At 35.5% G+C, this 19,965-nt stretch overlaps 1 protein-coding gene and 1 non-coding gene across 2 annotated transcripts in view; both read right to left on the bottom strand.

Moving 5' to 3' along the window:
• Positions 1-19,965, bottom strand: part of LOC145243896 (large ribosomal subunit protein uL10-like) — a 37,054-nt gene that overhangs the window by 10,848 nt on the left and 6,241 nt on the right. Inside the window, exons 2-4 of the mRNA XM_080107003.1 lie at positions 12,074-12,167; positions 10,271-10,370; positions 7,662-7,737 (exon numbers count right to left, since the gene is read on the bottom strand). Of these exons, the coding sequence (XP_079963129.1) occupies positions 7,662-7,737; positions 10,271-10,370; positions 12,074-12,127 (230 nt within the window). The 5' untranslated portion in view covers positions 12,128-12,167. The remainder of the gene's footprint in view (positions 1-7,661; positions 7,738-10,270; positions 10,371-12,073; positions 12,168-19,965) is intronic.
• LOC145244211 (small nucleolar RNA SNORA73 family) lies at positions 18,194-18,428 on the bottom strand. The gene has a single exon (XR_013862990.1). It is a non-coding gene; the product is annotated as a small nucleolar RNA SNORA73 family (small nucleolar RNA).

Below are 19,965 nucleotides of genomic sequence, written 5' to 3'. Positions count from 1 at the left end.
ACTTATGTTTGGCATCAGTCACTGCTGCTTCTTGTGTCTGGTCAAAGAAGTCTATGTTGTTCCTTTTGATTTTGGAATAGAAAGCAGCCCGGTTTTCTCCCTCTAAGGTCTTCATGAACTCTTTAAAGCGAGTCCTGCCATTCCCATAGTGCATGCAATCAGCTTCAGCTGCGGTTTCCGATGCTATAATCTTTGTATCCAGAGCGAGTAGATCGGATGATTCTTGTTGAAATGGATTGCCCATTTCATTGATGACAGCCGTGAGCTTTGTTACTTTGCCATAGAAAGCTTTCTGGGATTGACTTGTTTGTGTTTCATGTTTTCAGTAACATCCTTGTTCGATGACAGTGCTTCATATTCTTCTGTAAGACAACTCACTTCTGACCCTGCTACCATCCATCTTCGTAGTGCTGAAGGATCCTCTGTCACACCTACGACCCCACCCTCTCCTTTGATGATTGCATTTTCCTCTTCATGTGCTTCATCAATGGCCATAGAAGAAAATGGTCGCAATGACTTGAAGACAAATTTGCCATTTTTTAATTGCAAATGCATATCAGGATGGGTCTGCTCTAAGCACAGCATGCCCTCCAGATGAAGTGATAGCCATCTTGCATAGTTGTAGTTATTCTTGGCAAAGAAGTATGGTATCAGCTCCATTAGTGTTTCGACAAAGTCTGAAGTCAGCTTCCCTGAAAGAACGTATCAGATATAGTATGGTCAGTTCCATTGAAAGCACTAGAATTGCGGGCTCTCTGCTTTTCGCTTCTCACACCACTCATCAAATCTTGCTCCAAAGAAGTATCTGCAATGTAATACTTGTATGCTTTTTTCATCAGTGTGTAGAGACTACATGCAGTAATCTGGTGAGCGTATCGTGTCCTAGTAACACTTGAAGCAGTGATGAAAGATTCTGCAATACAAGACGAAGCTATTTCTGCTTCTACAATGGATTCTATCCAACCACTTGCTTTTAGAAGCCACCCAATTGACTTCAGTGCAGCCATTTCAACATGCAAGCCGCCAAACATGATGACAAACTTATTTTCACCATATTGCTGAGGCCAGTGCCATTGTATTTGCTTGGTCAATGCATAAAGTGGCTGATCAGCAGTTATGACTGGAATTTGCCCTGGGTTGAGGAACGCTATTGTCTCTCTAATCCTCTCCATAACATGTCGTATTGTGGCAACTGAGTGGGCTTGTTCTCGGAGGAGAGGTAGAATTGATGTAATGCTCACTTTGAAATCTAACTCTTCTCAGAAGCATGGTGTGCCGACCAGGTTATGTTAACGTCATCATCAATGCTTTGTGTCAGATGAACCTTTTCTAGCCACTGAAATTCATTTAACAAAAGCCTGGGAAAGTCAATATTGATACTTGTTGGATATTCGAACTCTGGAGGCGACGGAGTCTTGTTCTTTAGATATGCAGGATGAATGTCTGAAAGATTCTGGAAGTTCAGGCATCCATTTTATACTATGATTTTTGATCATAAGTGGCTCACGCAGTTCACCATCACTGTCAGACGTTGGATGTTGAAATAGTGAGATACTGGTACCTGTAAAGGATGTTGTAGCTGTTGTTGCAGACGGATTGTGATCTATATTGTCCATAGCAGAGTCTGCACGGAATCTACCATTAAATTTCCATTCATGAGCAAGCATGTGTCTTCGCAAAATACTAGCAGCTTTGTTGAGTATAACAGCATCAGAAAATTCTGAAGCTCTTGACAAGATTGACCCTGTAAAGGACAAGATAACATCTCTCCAACACTTGTGAGCTTCAAGTGCTGGTATATCTGACAAAAGCTTCTCTTTCAGTCTTGTTGAGTGAACATGAGGCAAGTTCATGCAGTTCCAACTGTTAAAGTCGTTGCTTATACAGTGTGATGAGATCTGCAAGTTTAAACACAACTCGTGCATCACTGTTCGTATTAGTTTTAACTATATGAGCAAGAAGCTCTGAATATACCAATGGATGGATTCCTTTTTTCTGAGAATCTTCATTTTCCTGTTTTTGTAGAGCAGCAAGGTGACATCTTTCCCTGTTGTAAAGAGTTGTTAAACAATCTTTATGATACTTCAACTCTTGTGCAATGGCATCACCAGCACTCAATCAGGCAAGAATTTTACATTCACCTAGAGTTGTGGCACATTTATTGAGCCTACTGCTGAGCCCCATTGTCATGACTTGGTCTTTGTCCATCATCTAGAAATTCTTTGTCGCAGATGAAACATTGCGAGTTTTAAACTCACTATTGCGAGTTTTAAACTCACTCTTCGAGTCTTTAAACAACTCTTGTCAGTATGTTCCTGAGCGTCAGATGCCCTTTTCCTGGCCCGATCAAGTTTAGTATTTTTGAATAAAGCACGGCAACTGATGGTACTGAGCATTGTTTTGCCACAATGTATCTTCAATACCATCACCTTCATCGAGCCTACCAGGATTAATAATCATGGGCATCTGACAGTTCTTGAAAAAGAGGAATATTTGTAGCCAGCATTGAATATCCATCTGATTTACTGCGACCTGGAATGGGACTACTGAGATCTTCTCCGGTAGTATCTGTGACATAGGCAGCATTTGCTCCAACCAGTTTTCACATTTGACGTCTTCTCAATAGATATTCTGTAAATGTTATAGGCTTCAGGCCGAGGGTTTATCCTTTTACCACCTGTAACCACAGTTACCGAATATATTGACACATTCAGATATGGGATACAACTAGGTACAGAAAGGTAGGTTCCCTACACCTAGCCCGATCGTTTATCCATTCCCGTGCGATCTGCACACCATCCGGTAGCTATAGCCCCGTTACCTTTGGCTCGGCTCTCCCGCGCTGGCATATCCTGTCAATTCAGGTGCGGCTATCTAACAGACCGAATATTATTTTGTCCATGGGGCTTATTAGACAGCATTTGGGACACTGAAACATGAAAAGTGTGTCCGTAATCAGTTGATACTGGACCCCATGCTGAGTTTCACAGCAGTGATGTCACCGTTATGCCCTGGTTGTGTCATGACAATCACTCTCTTACATATGACATAAGAGCTAAGTTGAAAAGCTCCTGTTCTGGGAAATTAGATTAGAATTATACAACCTGCATCACGAAGCCCAGATCAAAGAACTCTACTTTAGTGTAAAAGGATTTATAAACAATTATTTTGTTTTGTTATATAAAAATGAAACTGGTTTTTCCTTGTTTCTCGATTGCTGGCTTGAATGATACAGTTTATTTCAGGTATGCCCAGACGTCAGGTGATGAAAGAGAGACTGGATCAAGCACGAAGATAGAGTGACAGCCGAAATCGACAATGTTGCCACACAGACTTAGGGTCATGCAAATTTCACATACCCTGAGCAGCAGAGAGATATTTTCCAGTGAGAGTCTGGTCACCCTGGAGGGGCCCACCACTAGACAAGTAAGAATGTAGTCTTGCTGGGTTGCATCTATGGTCCTGTGAGACCGGAGCGATGAACACGGCCAAGAGTACATCACAAGTATGCTCTCATGAACCAGGTTAGCGACGGATGCGGTGATCCAAAATTGGCAGTGGAGTTTGATAGAGTCTACAATGGTCAACTCTTTCAACTTTGACCTCTTAGTCAATTTTTCACTCAAAAACCGATTAAAACACTTGCTCCATGTCTAAATACTCTTATGTAAAATTTCAAATGTTCAGACCAAAAATAGTCGAGACAGCAGAGCTCAAATTTTTTATAAATTGGGTCAGTCCAGCCAATCTCAGTGAGGGCTTGGAATTGATGTTCTCCAAATCTCCTGAAACTTTCAGATTCTTTTAGTACCATTGAAAGGAGTAAATCCTGAAAATTTCAGCTCAAGTCCTTTTTCCGTTCAAATTTTATGGCCTCTTGAAAATTTTCATATCGCTGAAATTTTTTACACTGAGGATTAGCGATGGTTCAGCAGCACAATACAAGAACTTTAAGAACTTGACAAACTTGCTGTATCATTTTACCGATTTCGATCTCCAAGCAGAATGGAACTTCTTTGCCACATCACACGGAAAGAATGCTTGTGATGGCGTTGGTGGCACAATCAAGAGATTAGCAGCACATGCTAGCCTTCAACGTCCCTACTATAATCAAATTCTGACACCAAAGCAGTTATTTGAGTTTGCTGAAGCAGATATTGATGGTATAACCTCTTGTTTTGTGAGCACTGAGGAGGTTGCTAGTAACACTCAATTTCTTGAATCTCGATTTGCAAAATCAAGTACATTCAAAGGTACACGTAGTCATCACCAATTTATTCCTGACAACACAACCATGAGTCTAACTATGAAGAAGACATCCTTTGCAGATCATTCGAAGCAGATAAGTGTAATTGATCAGGGAGAATTGAATTGTAAATTGAGAATTGAAGACATCAAACCAGGTAGATTTTATGTATGTCAGTACGATAAAGATTGGTACTTCTGTGTTGCGAATGATGTATCAAATGAACATGGTGATGTTAATGTAAAATTCCTCCATCCTAAAGGACCTTCTAAAAAGTTTTATTGGCCATAGCGTGATGACGTTTGTTGGGTTCCAATTGAGGATGTTTACTGTGAAGTTGATACACCCTCTACTGGAAGCACAGGAAGGTTTTACTGTTTCAATAAAATAACTATGGGAAAGGCTGAAAGTTATTTTGATTAGGACTCTTATTTTTATTAAAGTTTATTATATTAATATCTCTCTGTCCAAAGATATTCTATCTACACTATATATAGCATTTCTTTAAAATGTGTTGAAAATTTTGATTAAAACTCGTTTTTATTGCGAAACTATAAGCAGATGGTAGAAAAGGCCAGATTTGGATATTGAAAAGTGCCATGATAGAAAGCACCATTTTAAAGAGTAAAAGCCCTGTTTGCCATCCTCATGAGTTTTCTAAAACCTGAAAGTATTCTTTGAAAAAAATTTAAAAAATCGAATCCATTTTTTTCGTGGCCACTAGTTCAAGGCCTCTGAACTTCGAAAGTTAAAATTTTAAAAATTGTGATTTTTGATGTCTCATAGATTTTAGTAGGATGTTTATAAACTGGTTTATTTTACATTTTTGACTAGAGCTCAAGGTGTTCAAGAAAATATAGTTTTATATGGTTCTAAGCAACCGTTACTGAGTTATTACCATTCTAAAATGGAAAAAAGTCCGTAAAATATAAGTTTTGTGGACTTTTTGCCATATTTGGTACCCCATAATTTCGAATGTATTTGTTTTCAACACCTAAATTTTATTTTTTGAGGAAGTATTCATAGCATACTATGAGGTTTAAAGCATTTTGGGTTGATTGTTAGCAAGAACTTACTCTTTAAAAATTCAAAATTTGACTCCCCCCCCCAAAAAAAAATTGTCATTTTTGTTAGCTCCATAAATTTTTTTCAATTTGGTTAGAAACCATGAATTAAACTGATTCTTATAATATTCTATGGACATAATTGAAAGCAGTTCATCCAGACCTTTTTAAATATAACAATTTCTGAAAATTGGCTTCCAAAATTGAGAAAATCCTCAGTGTAAAAAATTTCAGCGATATGAAAATTTTCAAGAGGCCATAAAATTTGAACGGAAAAAGGACTTGAGCTGAAATTTTCAGGATTTACTCCTTTCAATGGTACTAAAAGAATCTGAAAGTTTCAGGAGATTTGGAGAACATCAATTCCAAGCCCTCACTGAGATTGGCTGGACTGACCCAATTTGACCCCATAACATTTTGGGGCTCAAATCAAATTAAAAAGTTTTATCTATGTCCAAGTAACCTACATCTAAAATTTCAAGTGTTTAGGCCCAAAATTGCCAGGAGTTTTGTAGTTTTTAAAGGTCAAATCATTAAACTTTGACAGTCAAATTTCTGGCTGAAAACGGATTAACAGATTTTCCCAAATCTCGAGTCTGTAGACTGAAAATTGACAGTTTTGGTAGGGAAATGTACACACAATTCCAGTTTTATAGATAGATTTAATTTTTATGGCATTTTTATTGATACTTAAAAATCTTTGATAGATTTTATTGAATATTTCAACATTTTTACTGAACATAAATGCAATTTTTATGGCCTTTAATATTTTCAAATAGAAATAAGGTCTTTTCAAGGCAAAAATAAATATTCAAGGACTTTTCAAGCCTGTATGAACCCTGAAAGCAATCCGTGGAATATAGGAGAAACAAGCATACTACACTGCCCAAAAGAGATGGTAATGCAAAAGAAAGAATCATGCTGAAAACAGTACATTGTAGAAATTAAAGCTTAAGAGTATACATGGTGTTTTAATTTAGCAGGCTGAAATTGTTCGATCAGACCTTTCTTGTATTTCAACATTACTAAATTAACCAGTTAAAAACTGGCAAAAGTTATGGCCTATTGACTTAGGACGAGTGCTTTATGCCAAATTGATGGATGAATATGGTTAAATTTGTAGTTATCCTATTAATTCTTAGCCATGTACCAAAGTTCGCAGAACCGTATAGAGATCTATATAAAATTTCAACCATAAGGAACCAGTTTCAGAAAAAGTAGAAGACTAAGAGAAATACATTCCTTGAAATATTTTTATAATTTAAAACAAAGGAGGCCTAAAAATCAATTGTACCACCTTAGGGAAAGTTGTACTTTTAACAAAGACAAAAGTACAAGGCAAAAAATGGTGATTAAATCGGAGGTTTATGTTCCAGTTGGTGATTACATTCAAAGCCATTAAAAGAGGCCAGAATGATGCCCAAAACCAAACTGGAAGAGTGTTTTGTTGAAAGAAAACGGTATTTTAAAAGTTCAAAAAACAAAAAAAATGTGTTTTCTTACTAAACATTTTAACTTGTTTTAAAGCCTTTATTATTCAATAGAAAATTAGTGTCAACTCTTAAGTATGAACACAAAAGTTATTAAACATGGGATTTAAATTGCATAAAACTAAAGTTTTTAACATTTTTATAAGTTATTAGCTGCAATACCGTTTAATTTTCACACGATTATCGATACTCCATGTAAGTCTTACGTGAGATTTTCTACATTTTAATTCAACAGTTGAGACTAGTTTCTATATTTAAACTTATTTAAAAAAAAATTTTTTTACACTTATTGAAAAGATTAACTTAGTTTTGCTTTAATCCCTTTCTGTTTTAGAAATCGTTAAAATGCAAATTAAAGCTTCCATTACAAAAAGAACTAATACTTTTAAATTAAATTGCTTTAGATTAAAGCATTTTGTATAAAGATGAATAACATTTAAATGTACCACCTTAGGGAAAGTTGTACTTTTACCAAAGACAAAAGTACAAGGCAAAAAATGGTGATTAAATCGGAGGTTTATGTTCCAGTTGGTGATTACATTCAAAGCCATTGAAGAAGCCAGAATGATGCCCAAAACCGAACTGGAAAACGAGTTTTAATAAAATTAAAAGTTACTCAAAAGGATTCCATGAAGTGAAGAATGTTAGATTTTAAAAAAAAAATTTTTAATAAAAAGAAACCATGTGGTCATTTATGATTGAATAAAATATTTTCTCCAGATCTACAATTATTTTATGAATTATTCTTTACATAGCTTTTGCATAAGCAGCTGATTAGATTAAGGTGTATGCAGTAGGCATGTTCTAAAAACGTGCATTTTTAAGGGGGGGGGGCTTGGGAGAATAAAATAAAAAACATACCTTTCAAGACCTGGGTTCTGATCCAAGTGACCACGGATAGCTTTCCTGATCATCGTATTTTTACCCATGAGGATCACTAAAAAAGAATTCATTTTGTTAAACTTTAGCATAAAACATTAAGTCACTAAAATGACTTCAGAATTTTGTAAATTATTTAAAATACATTTTAATTGGAATTCATCATTGAGATGAGTATTATTTATTGCTGACTATCATCATCTTAGTGGTTTCATAACATTTTGGCCAACTGTTCCTCTGGTCTTTCAGGGCACATGGCGCAGTGGATAGAGACATTGAATCTACGGTTCGCGGTGAGAATTGTCTGAAGATGGTGGTTTCAATCCTACCCAAAGCCGACCAGAGACTTACTTGGCCAAAACGTGGAGAATGCAGTTAGGAGATTCGGAGTTCCTATCCCGTCACGGTTACCACTTGGACAGAGGAATAGTTGGCCAAAATGTCGTGAAACCAAGAAAGGTGAGCAATAATTATTTAATACAAAATTTTGGGGACTAGTGCATTTTCCGAACAAAGTAAATCATGAGAATATGGCAAGTGTTGCCGAGTAAATCTTGTAAGCACTACGAGACATCAGGGAAAAAAACACGACGGATCCTCATGAGATCAATATAGTTTTCAAGTTCGATCCTTCGGACGATATATAGAAAAATTGGCCAGTTTGTTTTTTTACGAGGGGTTGGTTTTTTGCATCAACGTTTTCACAAGTCATCGTCCCCGTTAACTCAACTACGCTTAATTTCAATGCTCACAGCTCCCACCATGGAGGTATCAGCTAAAACTTTTTTTTTTTTTTTTTTTTTAAAACCTTTTCTCCTCGTTACAGGTTTAAGCCCGTCTGCCATCACTTTATTCCCCCACCCCTGTTCCTTACTACACCACCTACACACCCAGGCAATGCCAAGTACCCCTGGTAGTCTACCATATAGGTAGAATTTTTTGTTCTCACATGATTAAAAGATGGGGGGTGGGGGTAGTTTCATTCTTAGTGGTAGGGAACATCTGATAGTGTCCAGCAAAGTTAAATTGGTTGCAGTGTGATGCAAAATGATTCACATCAAAGTTGTTCTTAAAACATTTTGAAAAGAACTCTTCCTTGGATAATTGCATTTTGATTGGCCGATTAATTTGACCAGGACTCGCAAGCAAACCCGATTAGACACATGCCCGGTTCACAAGATGCACTACCACCCAAATTTTGTAATCACTTAAGGAATAAGCAAATTTGTCTGATACTATAATTTTTTTTTAATCTTATTAAAAAATTAGAATCGTTACCCTCCAAAATTTCAACCTGTTGGATAACAAAAATCTAAATGGTAATAGTTTTTATTGATTATGGTTGCTGCTCAGACTACCTCAAAGGAGGTCAGTGTTGCACTTTCACATACGTCTGTACTAGGGGGTTCCACCATACGGTGCCTAGAACATTGACGATGCTAGCATAATTTTATTTTTCATCACAGCATCAACCATTTGAGAAAAACAAAAATCCAAATAAAATTAAGGTTTAACTTCACTTAAGTTTAAGACATTTTAAAAAGGCTTCTTTTTAATTTCATTTTACTTTTCCATAAAATGTTCTTTGAAGCACAAAAATCGGTTTAAAAAAAAAAAAATCTAATTAAAGGGACTTCTATTACTTTGCCTTTTTAATTTTGTACAAAATTTGTTTTCAACACTTTGATAAAGTATCTGCAGAGAAATAAAATCATAAAAACATTTGGGGGCAAAGAGAGAATCAATATTCGGGGCAGACTGAAAATCTGGAAGATTGCTTTAGATTAAAGTATTCTTTTTAATCAAGATAACATTTAAATTGTACCACCTTAGGGAAAGTTGTACTTTTACCAAAGACAAAAGTACAAGGCAAAAAATGGTGATTGAAACGGAAGTTTATGTTCCAGTTGGTGATTACATTCAAAGCCACAAGAGGCCAGAATGATGCCCAAAACCGAACTGGAGGACAAAATGAACTGAAGAGTGAGAAAGCATAAAATTAACATTTTGGGTTCAACTGATTTGTGCAAATTTACCATAATTATTGGTCGAGTTATGAAACCAGCCATCTTGTACTGAACTCTCCTGTAAGGAAGTAAGGGACCAGAAACATTTGTTTCCACACATAAATCATGACATTAAAACAGGGTTCACTTACATTTCATAAGATACAGTTCTTTGGTTTAAGAGCACAAAACCAATCAATACTTGGCCTATAAATCTTAATATTTTGTTTTATGCTCGGGAATTGTGAATTTTCAAATAGTAAAAAGTCAACCATGAACATTTTCTCAAGCAGCAGTCATGTCAAAATATCCACTTTGAGATTATCTGGCATAACCTTTAGTTGCGGAGGTCTAGTACGTTACTTCAAGTGATAAGATAGCTGGTCACTTCACTCAAGCTGTATTAAATTTTATGGAGAAAAAACATTTTAATTTGCCATCAACAGTAATGTTTCTGATGTTAAGGAGAGAAATCATACCCAGAATGATTTAAAGAAATTTCATTTAGTTTTCGGTAATATCTGATGCATTGTTTTTTTTTTAAGGATTTGTACACAAAGATAGGAAAAAGGTCAAGAGACTTACCAGCAAACCCACGAAGGGACATACGAATCATCTGCATCTGTTTGGAGCCAACATTGTCAGCGTTGACAATGAAACACTTGGGGTATTCATTGAGAAGTTGCTGAAAACATTCAAAAGATGTCAAAGTTTAAATACAAAATAGAAGCATTTCTATAAAGACTTTCAGAAAACTCAAGTTTTATAAGTGTTTTTGACACAAAAACGCATTTTTCAGATGAAGAGTTAATGCTAATCTGGATTAGAATTTCATAATAGTGCAAGTCTGCAACATTTTTAGTGTTAATTTCATCAACTTAAAAAAATTGAAATTAACGGTTACCCCTTACCTTCCAATATGAATTCTGGAGGAAACAGTTTAAATCCATAATGCCATGGAAAAAATCTGATGCCCGGTTTTATGTTACACAAAGCAACAAGCGCCATTTTATTCACTATTTTTCCTTATAATATTGATTTAACATGGGTATGACCAAAAAATTTAGCAATTATGATGATGCCAGTGATTCACCTTCTTTGAAAGCTGTTGGTGCATCAATTCCCCCAGACAGTTCCCACTAACTCAAACGGCTCTCTGGTTTCCTGCAGATCAGGCAGACGGGCATCAATGTCCTTGATTTGCACTCGATAGCATTGGTGGGTGCACTTGCAGTGATATCATTCTTTGGTGTTGCATTATATCTATAGACCGCCTCTGCAATCGTGCATGGTTTTCTTGCCGCGATCCTCTTCGCACTTCAATGGTACCGCTGTTATGCCGTTGACACTCGGTACATATGTACATCGCCTCGTGGAGACATCGGGCACTTCAGGAACTGCAGTTCCACACCTCCACTTCAAAGTCCCTCACTTCTGTAGAACATTCAGGCCCAAAACAGACGCCATTCTCCAAACATTCTGGGTTCTTGCATCAAACCCAGCCAGTTTGAACCTTATGTGATGACAATGTCTTCGTTCACATGTCATCAAGGTACGACGACGTCCCATCTTTTGTTTCTTCCTGTGACATGGTCTTCATTATTTGGGGTGGCATCCTCTTGCCAGCAGACACCATTTGAAATGGCCTCATTGTTTCACTAATTCAGACCTGCAGGTTTGCTTTTCTTAGATCCAGTAGGAAGACATTAGAACCTTGCTGGCACAAACGTCAGCATATACTGTGAACGCATCAACATGCGCGTTCAGTTCACCTTTTTGTGCTGAGCGACCACCATCAGCGGAATTAGGCCTCTGGGAGGTCAGGAGTTTCTCATAGGAGTGGGGAATTAACCAGCCACCGTTGATCCAATCACAAAATTCATCTTCATATGCAGGCCTAATTTGGTTGGGTACATGGTACGGTTACCTCATTTTGCAGTTTGGTTTGTTGCTGGTTTTCCAACCACTTCCATGTGACTGTCCAAGCCTTCTGCTGCTGGTCAAATTCGACAAAGTCTGGCTGATCAATCTTCAAAGCAGCGCACACTGGAACCTGAAACTACCACCCCCATAATGTTAGTACGACCTAGGGATCTGATGGCATCAGTCTAGAAGCAGGTCAAAGCTCAGCGGTTTCAAGTACTACCAACACTTTGACATTAGCCAGATTTCCATTCTAGTGTGCATGTTCACAGCGCCGACCCCGCAACATGTCCACGTTGCTCCACTGAGGGTGGTTGTTTGTTTTTTTGACAAATATGTGTACAGTAATACAAACCAGGAATTAATAACTGTCCAGGTATAGTGTTAGTGTTATTACATAACCAGTTCGTTAGTCTTTATGAGAAAAAAGGCATTTTGATTTAGCCTTAATGTTAAAATACTTACAATGATTTTAAGGAAGTAGTTAGACTTCCAGGTGGATTTATCTTCCTTGACCATCTTTGTGGAACAGGGACTGTAAACAATTTAAAGATAAATCCTAAAAATAGAAAAGAAAAAAAAAAGTTAGCACTTATTTACTCTTAATATTTCTACACATCAAAAACCAGTCAGTTTGCAATGGAAACGCAAGGAATTACTGTGAATTAGAATTCCTGCATGTTAACAGCCAAGAAAAATCAAGAATTTTATAGTTTACCAGAGAATTTACAGTGAAGGTATGTGTTGGAGATATTCATATTGAGAGGGCACGAGTACATTTTATTAAATTAAATATGAAAGTAGAACAGGGATGCAACATTGCGCCACCAAGACAAAGGTTGGTTGATGGTTGACAGATTGAAGACTTTTGGATCCTGTCCAATAATGACTAGTGGTAGATACACAAATCGATGTGGCAATATTCCACATATGCAAATGGTGGCATTGTAGCGATAGAATATTCTCGTCAGACAAGTAGTTTTTTTATTTTGTAGTTTTGGAATGTTTATTCAGATTCATGTTACATGTGAAGGTTAGATCAAAGTATTTGAATGACACTTTACACTGGGTTAAAAAAAATTTTTTTTAAATGGCATTAGTTTCCTCGCTATCAGACTAAGTTTTTCTAAATTAAAAACTTAGCGCAGCATTTAAGATTTACATCTGAAGACTTCATCCAATTTATTACATTGTTGAAATTGCAGAGTCGGAGGTTTTAACTGGAGTCAAAGTTCTAAGAGTACTAGGAGTTAGAGTGAATTTTTAATCCGACTCCTTAAGTCGGATAAAAAAATTTTTTTTTTATAGTTTTCCTGTTTGGTTTTTACAGGTTGACGGCCTTTGTAGCATAAGGTAGAATTGCAAAGTTCTTGGCAAAGAGTTTGGCTCAGGTCCATTGTTAATGGTTTGGATAGAGCACTCGCTTCTATTCAGGACCCTGTTTTGTTATTTGCCAAAACTGGCGGGAATCAAGCTACTGCTCAGCTACTTTAGACTTAACAGACTGAGCATACAAATCTCTTGTGTTTTTTATTACTAGTGCTAGGTATGTGAAAATGCCAAGGCTTTTTGCGAGGGTTAAGTGGCATTGATAACTCATCATTAGTCAACCTGAAGGCAAGTTGTAATAGTTTTGAAACTATATATATTCGTTAATATAGATATTAAACATTATTTGTGCGAAATATGAAGCCTATATGACTTTACCTTCATTGGTTTTGAGTTTACCTAAAATGTGAAGCCGTTACGAAAATTTTCAAAATTTCACTAATGCCATCTTTAGCCTACGCACTTTGTTTACAAATATTTTCCGACGGCAATGACCAGACTACGGCTGGCTAAAAGTATAAAATCTATTTCAGCATAATGAACTTTTAGGATTTAAATTATTTTAATTTCTTTAAACTAAAACATTTCTCCTCGGCAAAATTAAACGTCAATGTATTTTTTTTCTATTTTATCATTTCGAGCTGCATTTTTTTTTCTTCCATTTGTTACTTTGCTTTTTTTTTCTTTAATAAATTAATAAACCAATTTACAATTAAAAAGAAAATACAAATTGTTACAATTAAAAATAAAACTTTCATAAATATATTTTTTTATTATGCACATTTTGCAAACTTTAAATTCTAAAAGTTTTAATGTAAAAGAAATTAATTTATATGCTAAAAGAAATTAAGGGTTTGTATTACTGTACACATGGATTCGAAAAAGTTGTCAAAAAACAAATATAGAACAAATGTTATCAAAGGTAAGATAAGTTACTTTTCTACCTAACTGGATATATTTTTGTGTTTTTATTCAGTGTAACATGTTTATTCAGCTCGAAAAACATGCAGTGTTTACCGATGTATTGGAAAATTCAAAATGGCAGCCGACTCTCGGTGAGGGTACGTTTGGGAAAAGGTATTATAAATAATAAACTAGACAAAATACTGTTAGAAAACAACCGAATACATGTCAACTTATGTCACGGTAAAATATTGAGCGAATTTCTAACAGTATTTTGTCTAGTTTATTATTTATAATACCTTTTCCCAAACGTACCCTCTCCGAGAGAGAGTCGGCTGCCATTTTGACTTTTCCAATACATCGGTAAACACTGCATGTTTTTCGAGCTGAATAAACATGTTACACTGAATAAAAACACAAAAATATATCCAGTTAGGTAGAAAAGTAACTTATCTTGCCTTTGATAACATTTATTTGTTCTATATTTGTTTGACAACTTTTTCGAGTGTACAGTAATACAAACCCGAAATTAATTTATATGCTAAAAGTTCATGAGAAATGCAAGAAAAAATTATATTTATTGGTGTTTGTATGAAAAAAAAAAAAAAAAAAAAAAAAAAAAAAAAAAAAACGGTGCTTCTGCAGTTTATTCATGACATTAAAAAAATGGAAATATTAAAAAATATATATATACATCATACGTACTCGTCATGGAATAAAGTATTCATACAGAAAAAATCATTTAATTTGATCAGACTTCATATGCAGGGATGTAATATTGCCTTAGAAATTGACTATCTTCCGCCCCCCCCCTTAATCTTGTAAATAATTCATTAATAAACTTTCAAAATATATTTTTCTTGTTCTCCATTCAATAAGCTCTCCAGTGATATTTGTTTTGAAATTTGACAAGAAATAAGAAAGTTATGACAAAACTGGGAAAAATCTTTATATCGGTCACAACTTTAAGGAAATCCATTGATTCTATTGTCAAAAATTAGCCTCAAATTTCAGCTTTAGAATTATTGTAACTTATTTGTCCTACAGAGATGATTCAAGTATCATTAGAATGGTCTCTGCATACTCTTTCTGCTGAGCTGTGCCATTTTGAGATATGTTAACTTTGAATTTTTCTTTCACAGACCTACTAGTGCTGCCAATACTAAAAACGGTTTAGTCTCAGTAGTTTCCTTTTTATCCCCCCTTTGATTTTTTCCACACAGGCAATATTATCTTTTTAAAAATTTCTCCTGTATAATATGTCTTTACCCCACTCTTATGAAAAGCGTTTGGTTTCGAAATGCTATGGCCTAAAGAGGTTTCCCTATCCTAAATATTGTATTCCCTTTTGAAATGATAGAATAAAAATTTAATTGTAAATTTTCTGGTTGAGTGTATATGTAGGCGTGTCAGAAATTTCTTGAAAATAGTGAATAATTCCACCCCATCTTTCCAAGCTTATAACTCCTCGAAAAATGTAATTCAAGCCCTAATTTTTTTTTCAATTAAAGAAGCAAGGACCAAGGTTTCATATAATAAAAAAAAAAAAAAAGTTTTTTTTTTTTTTAAAGGTTTTTAAACTTCGGACTTTACTTCAAACTTTACAGGTAAAATTCTAAAAAGCACTTTTTGTTTTAAATTTGAATATTATTTATTGACCTTTTCAATTTGTGAGTAAATCAATTATTTACTTTTTAATAGAAATTTGAAAATGAGGGGGGCGTAAATTAAAAATAAAACCGTTTGTCTAAAATATATTCGGTTTATTGGAAAGAACAAAATTTCACAGACCCTGAAAATATCGTAAAAATGGAATCAATAAAAAAAATTGATAGATTTTTGAAGTTTAAAAATTGAAAAATATCGAGTTCAGAAAATTCATTACCGTTTAAAAAAAAAAAAAAATTCCTATTACTTTTAAAACTTTACTAGTTTATTTTGGAAGTATAATCCATAAAGAAAATAAACCCACTTTTAACAGAAATTACGAGATTTTTATATTTTATTCGCAGCTTCGTGTTAGCGGTGTCAAAAATTCTGATACACCAGTGACAGCAGTCACTGATGATAACATTCTCTCTTTCTTCCCGGAAGCTTTTCTCTAGACTTCTCAAACCTAATGACCTGACATGTGTGCCAGGCGAGTGGTCTTGGTTCAAATAGAAATTGACGTCCTCTTCCTTGGTCTCCTTTGTGAGCAGCCTGTTGCTTCTCATCTCCACAACATCCTTTGCTCCAATATCAAATAACTTGTCTAAGTCCTTCAGAAAGTTAGCTCGTTTCTCTTCCTCTGGTTTGTTATTTCTTCCCTTGTTTTTAACAATTTTCCTGTACTTTGCATGAAACGGTTGACTGCATTTTGTCTAGTTAGCGTTTTAATCCATGCCATATTCCAGAATGGCAAAACGACATCCACTGTATCATGGGCTAAAGACCTATTGTCACTGTTGGGATTATTCCTCAAATGCAGGAAATACTGGAACACCTGGCAATTAGTAGGAAATTGAGAGCCCCTGATGCTGGAGCTGGGTTGCCCAACGAGATACACATCATTGAATGACCTTGTGGCAGGAGTTGCCACCTTTCTTCTCTTTTCAGTTGGTTCATCCCGTTCACTTGTATCGCTGACCACTTTCCCAATCAGGGATAAGGGTTATTGCAACTACATTACGTTAGTGTGGAGATTTGATGAAGTGTTTACTTAAGGGGGCGGTTCATTAGGAATTTAACATTGGATTTGAAGACATCCAAGTTGTAGTCCGGTGGGAAACAGGCAGACGGAACAGAGTTCCACAGGCGTGCAGTTCTAAGAAAGAAGCTTTGTTCATGGAATCCGCGTTTTGATTTAGGCACAGATATAGAGTGGGGGAAATTTTTCATAGTGGATTCAGCTAGACAGGTATTTTTCGTGAAAGATTGGCAAGGGGGGACTAGAGATTGGAGTTCAGACGAGCACCTGCCATGGAAATAACAATAAAACAAGGATAGGCTCGCAACGTCTCTTCTGTGGGAGAGAGGTTGCAGGGTAGAGAAAAGGGCATCCCCCATTAAGCCACGAAGTTATGTATTATATGACGGCATCCTTTTCAAGCATAAATGTTTGTGCATTAAAAGTAATTAAAATTAACACAAGTGTTCATGTGTTTACTACCATATGCAATAAAATTTTATTAGCTTTCATTTGGTACCACTGTCAATGCTATAGCATCAACCTCTGGAAAGCTACAATGAAAATAAGGACAATATCCCAAATTTTGCAGCGTTTTTGAAAAACGTCAAAATTACATGGCTCTTAAGGCAGGCATAGCCAAGGTCCAAGATCACAATAACTGGTATATTTAGCTGATGTAGACCTTGGAGAATGGGAATAATATCAGTTTCCATGTTTTAAGAAAAAGATCAATTTTGAAGGTCTAACCTAGTGTATATGTGAGTATATTTATACAAGTGATTGTTAATGTAAAAATGGGGTTTGTATTACTGTACACAGATTCGAAAAAGTTGTCAAAAAACATATATAGAACAAATAAATGTTATCAAAGGCAAGATAAGTTACTTTTCTACCTAACTGGATATATTTTTTGTGTTTTTATTCAGTGTAACATGTTTATTCAGCTCGAAAAACATGCAGTGTTTACCGATATATTGGAAAAGTCAAAATGGCAGCCGACTCTCTCGGAGAGGGTACGTTTGGAAAAAGGTATTATAAATAATAAACTAGACAAAATACTGTTAGAAATTCGCTCAATATATGTTACCATGACATAAGTTGACATGTATTCGGTTGTTTTCTAACAGTATTTTGTCTAGTTTATTATTTATAATACCTTTTCCCAAACGTACCCTCTCCGAGAGAGAGTCGGCTGCCATTTTGAATTTTCCAATACATCGGTAAACACTGCATGTTTTTCGAGCTGAATAAACATGTTACACTGAATAAAAACAAAAAATATATCCAGTTTGGTAGAAAAGTAACTTATCTTGCCTTTGATAACATTTATTTGTTCTATATTTGTTTTTTGACAACTTTTTCGAATCTATGTGTACAGTAATACAAACCCTAAAAATGATATACATGAAAAGTAATTATAAAATGCTTGCTGAATAGATGTGGGAGGCTGGTATATGGATCTGCAGAATAGATTTCCACATAGGAGTCGGGAGTAAAGAGTTTTACCATCCGACTCCACAATCCCGACTATAACATCTGATGAATGCTGAACACTGGTTGGAATTGGTCAGTAGATAGGACACTTATGAAGACGGGCATTAAAATTAAATGTTTGGTCATCATTTATCCAGGGTTAAAACGGTTTGTGTAAACCCTAATTTTCTATGAAAATAGCATACAAGAAATGTACCCAATATGGTCTCACTCCTCAATTAAAGTCAATAAAGACTATGAGAAGTTATGGAATATATTGGATTAGGTCCACACCCAGAAACTAGGGAACCCGGTTTTATTTCCAACAAGGTGGAAAGGGAATACACCAAAATAAGATTCCAGCAAAACCTTAAGGAGATGCCAGAGATTTGGCTCCCATTTGCCACAACAGATCTAAAAATGACCTGCACAAAAACATGTTGGGACATGTGAAAATTACAGTTTATTATATACTAGCGAGGAGTACCCGGCGTTGCCCGAGTGTTTTTCGGGGTATGTGAAAAAAAAAAAACAAAAAAAAACGAAGCATTCACGACGCGCAGTTGGAAAATAGTAAAGTGTTTAAAAAAAAAAAAAAAAAAACAGGTGCGCGTTTTTGATCGACGTGACGGCGATAGGTATTCAGCAGTTACGATTTTGTGCGGGACAGTTTTGAATAAATCGGTTCGTTTTTAAAAACCCGCTCCCTGTTTATTAGGAGGAGCGAAATGAAAGCTACAGTCTGATATGACGAAGTCGACATTGAACAAACGTTACTTAGCTCTCTTGAGACAACTGGCTTTCGGCCTGTGATTAGAGTAGAGTTTCTCTTTATACCGAAAACCGAATGTAACGCGTGCCGATGCGGGAAATGTCGAATAATTAACGTTTGAAAGTTAATAAAATTAAATAGACAGGCGAGCTCCGTGGATAACCGAGATATTACAATTTATAGATATAAAAAGTTTTAAGGGTATTTCGGCATAAAGCTCGAGATAATAGTCTCTAACCCCCTTTCACAACAAAAGGAACTAACTTCCCTATACACCGCTTTTGGTTACTATGGGAACAGCTAATTTTGTGATGATTCGATTTTTAATAATAAACACATTTTATTTTAAATATTAATATTTATTTTTAATAAACACATTTTATTTTATTTTAAACAATATACAGGACATTGTAAAAGTAAAACAATGTTTAATAGTAATAATTTGGAGTATGCTGAAAACGAATATCACATTTAAATTTGTCACAAAAAAGTAGTTTTCGGGATATTAATCAATGTAGTTCTTAATGGTATAAGTGGTGGGCATTATTACTATACGCGCAAGCACGAGCATGTTTTTGACGCCCACTACCACCGATAACAAAGAACTACATTGATTAATATCTCAAAAACTACTTTTTTGTGACAAATTTAAATGCGCTTGCTTGCATGTTAGAAATGGCCACCACCGATAACAAAGAATCACATTGCTTAATATCTGAAAAACTCGTTTGCGGTAAAAATATGCGCGCGCTTAAGCGTACAGAAATGGTCACCACTGATAGCATAAGCCATTAATTACATGTCATATTTCAATGTCCTCGTGTCTTTATTGAAAGATGAAATAAAAAATCGAACGTTTTAGTCAAAACAGGAAAAAATGCCCCTCCCTCACTAGGTGGCCAGAAAGTGGGTGCTCATTTTACGATAAATTTATATAGAAAAGTGGTCCCCCACTTTTTTAAAAAGTAATTTCTTCATATCATGAAAACTATTCATTTCCGACGGAAACGGTTAGCAGATCCGTGTTTAGCACGACGAAATCTACAAGAAAAATATTGTCTTCTAGTGTGAGACGGGCCTTAAAGTAAAATTTTACCGATTATTTTAGTTTCCAAATTATGAAAAAATGTAATAAATTGCAAAATTAAATTTAAACGGCATAATAATGTCGAATCCAGTACATCATGTTACCAAAAAAATTGCGTGTAA

This window comes from Euprymna scolopes, chromosome 22 (assembly GCF_053919585.1).
Source record: "Euprymna scolopes isolate OS-2025 chromosome 22, ASM5391958v1, whole genome shotgun sequence".
NCBI lineage: Eukaryota > Metazoa > Mollusca > Cephalopoda > Sepiida > Sepiolidae > Euprymna > Euprymna scolopes.
Note: the sequence above shows the minus strand (reverse complement) of the source record. Positions and strands in the feature narration are given on the sequence as shown.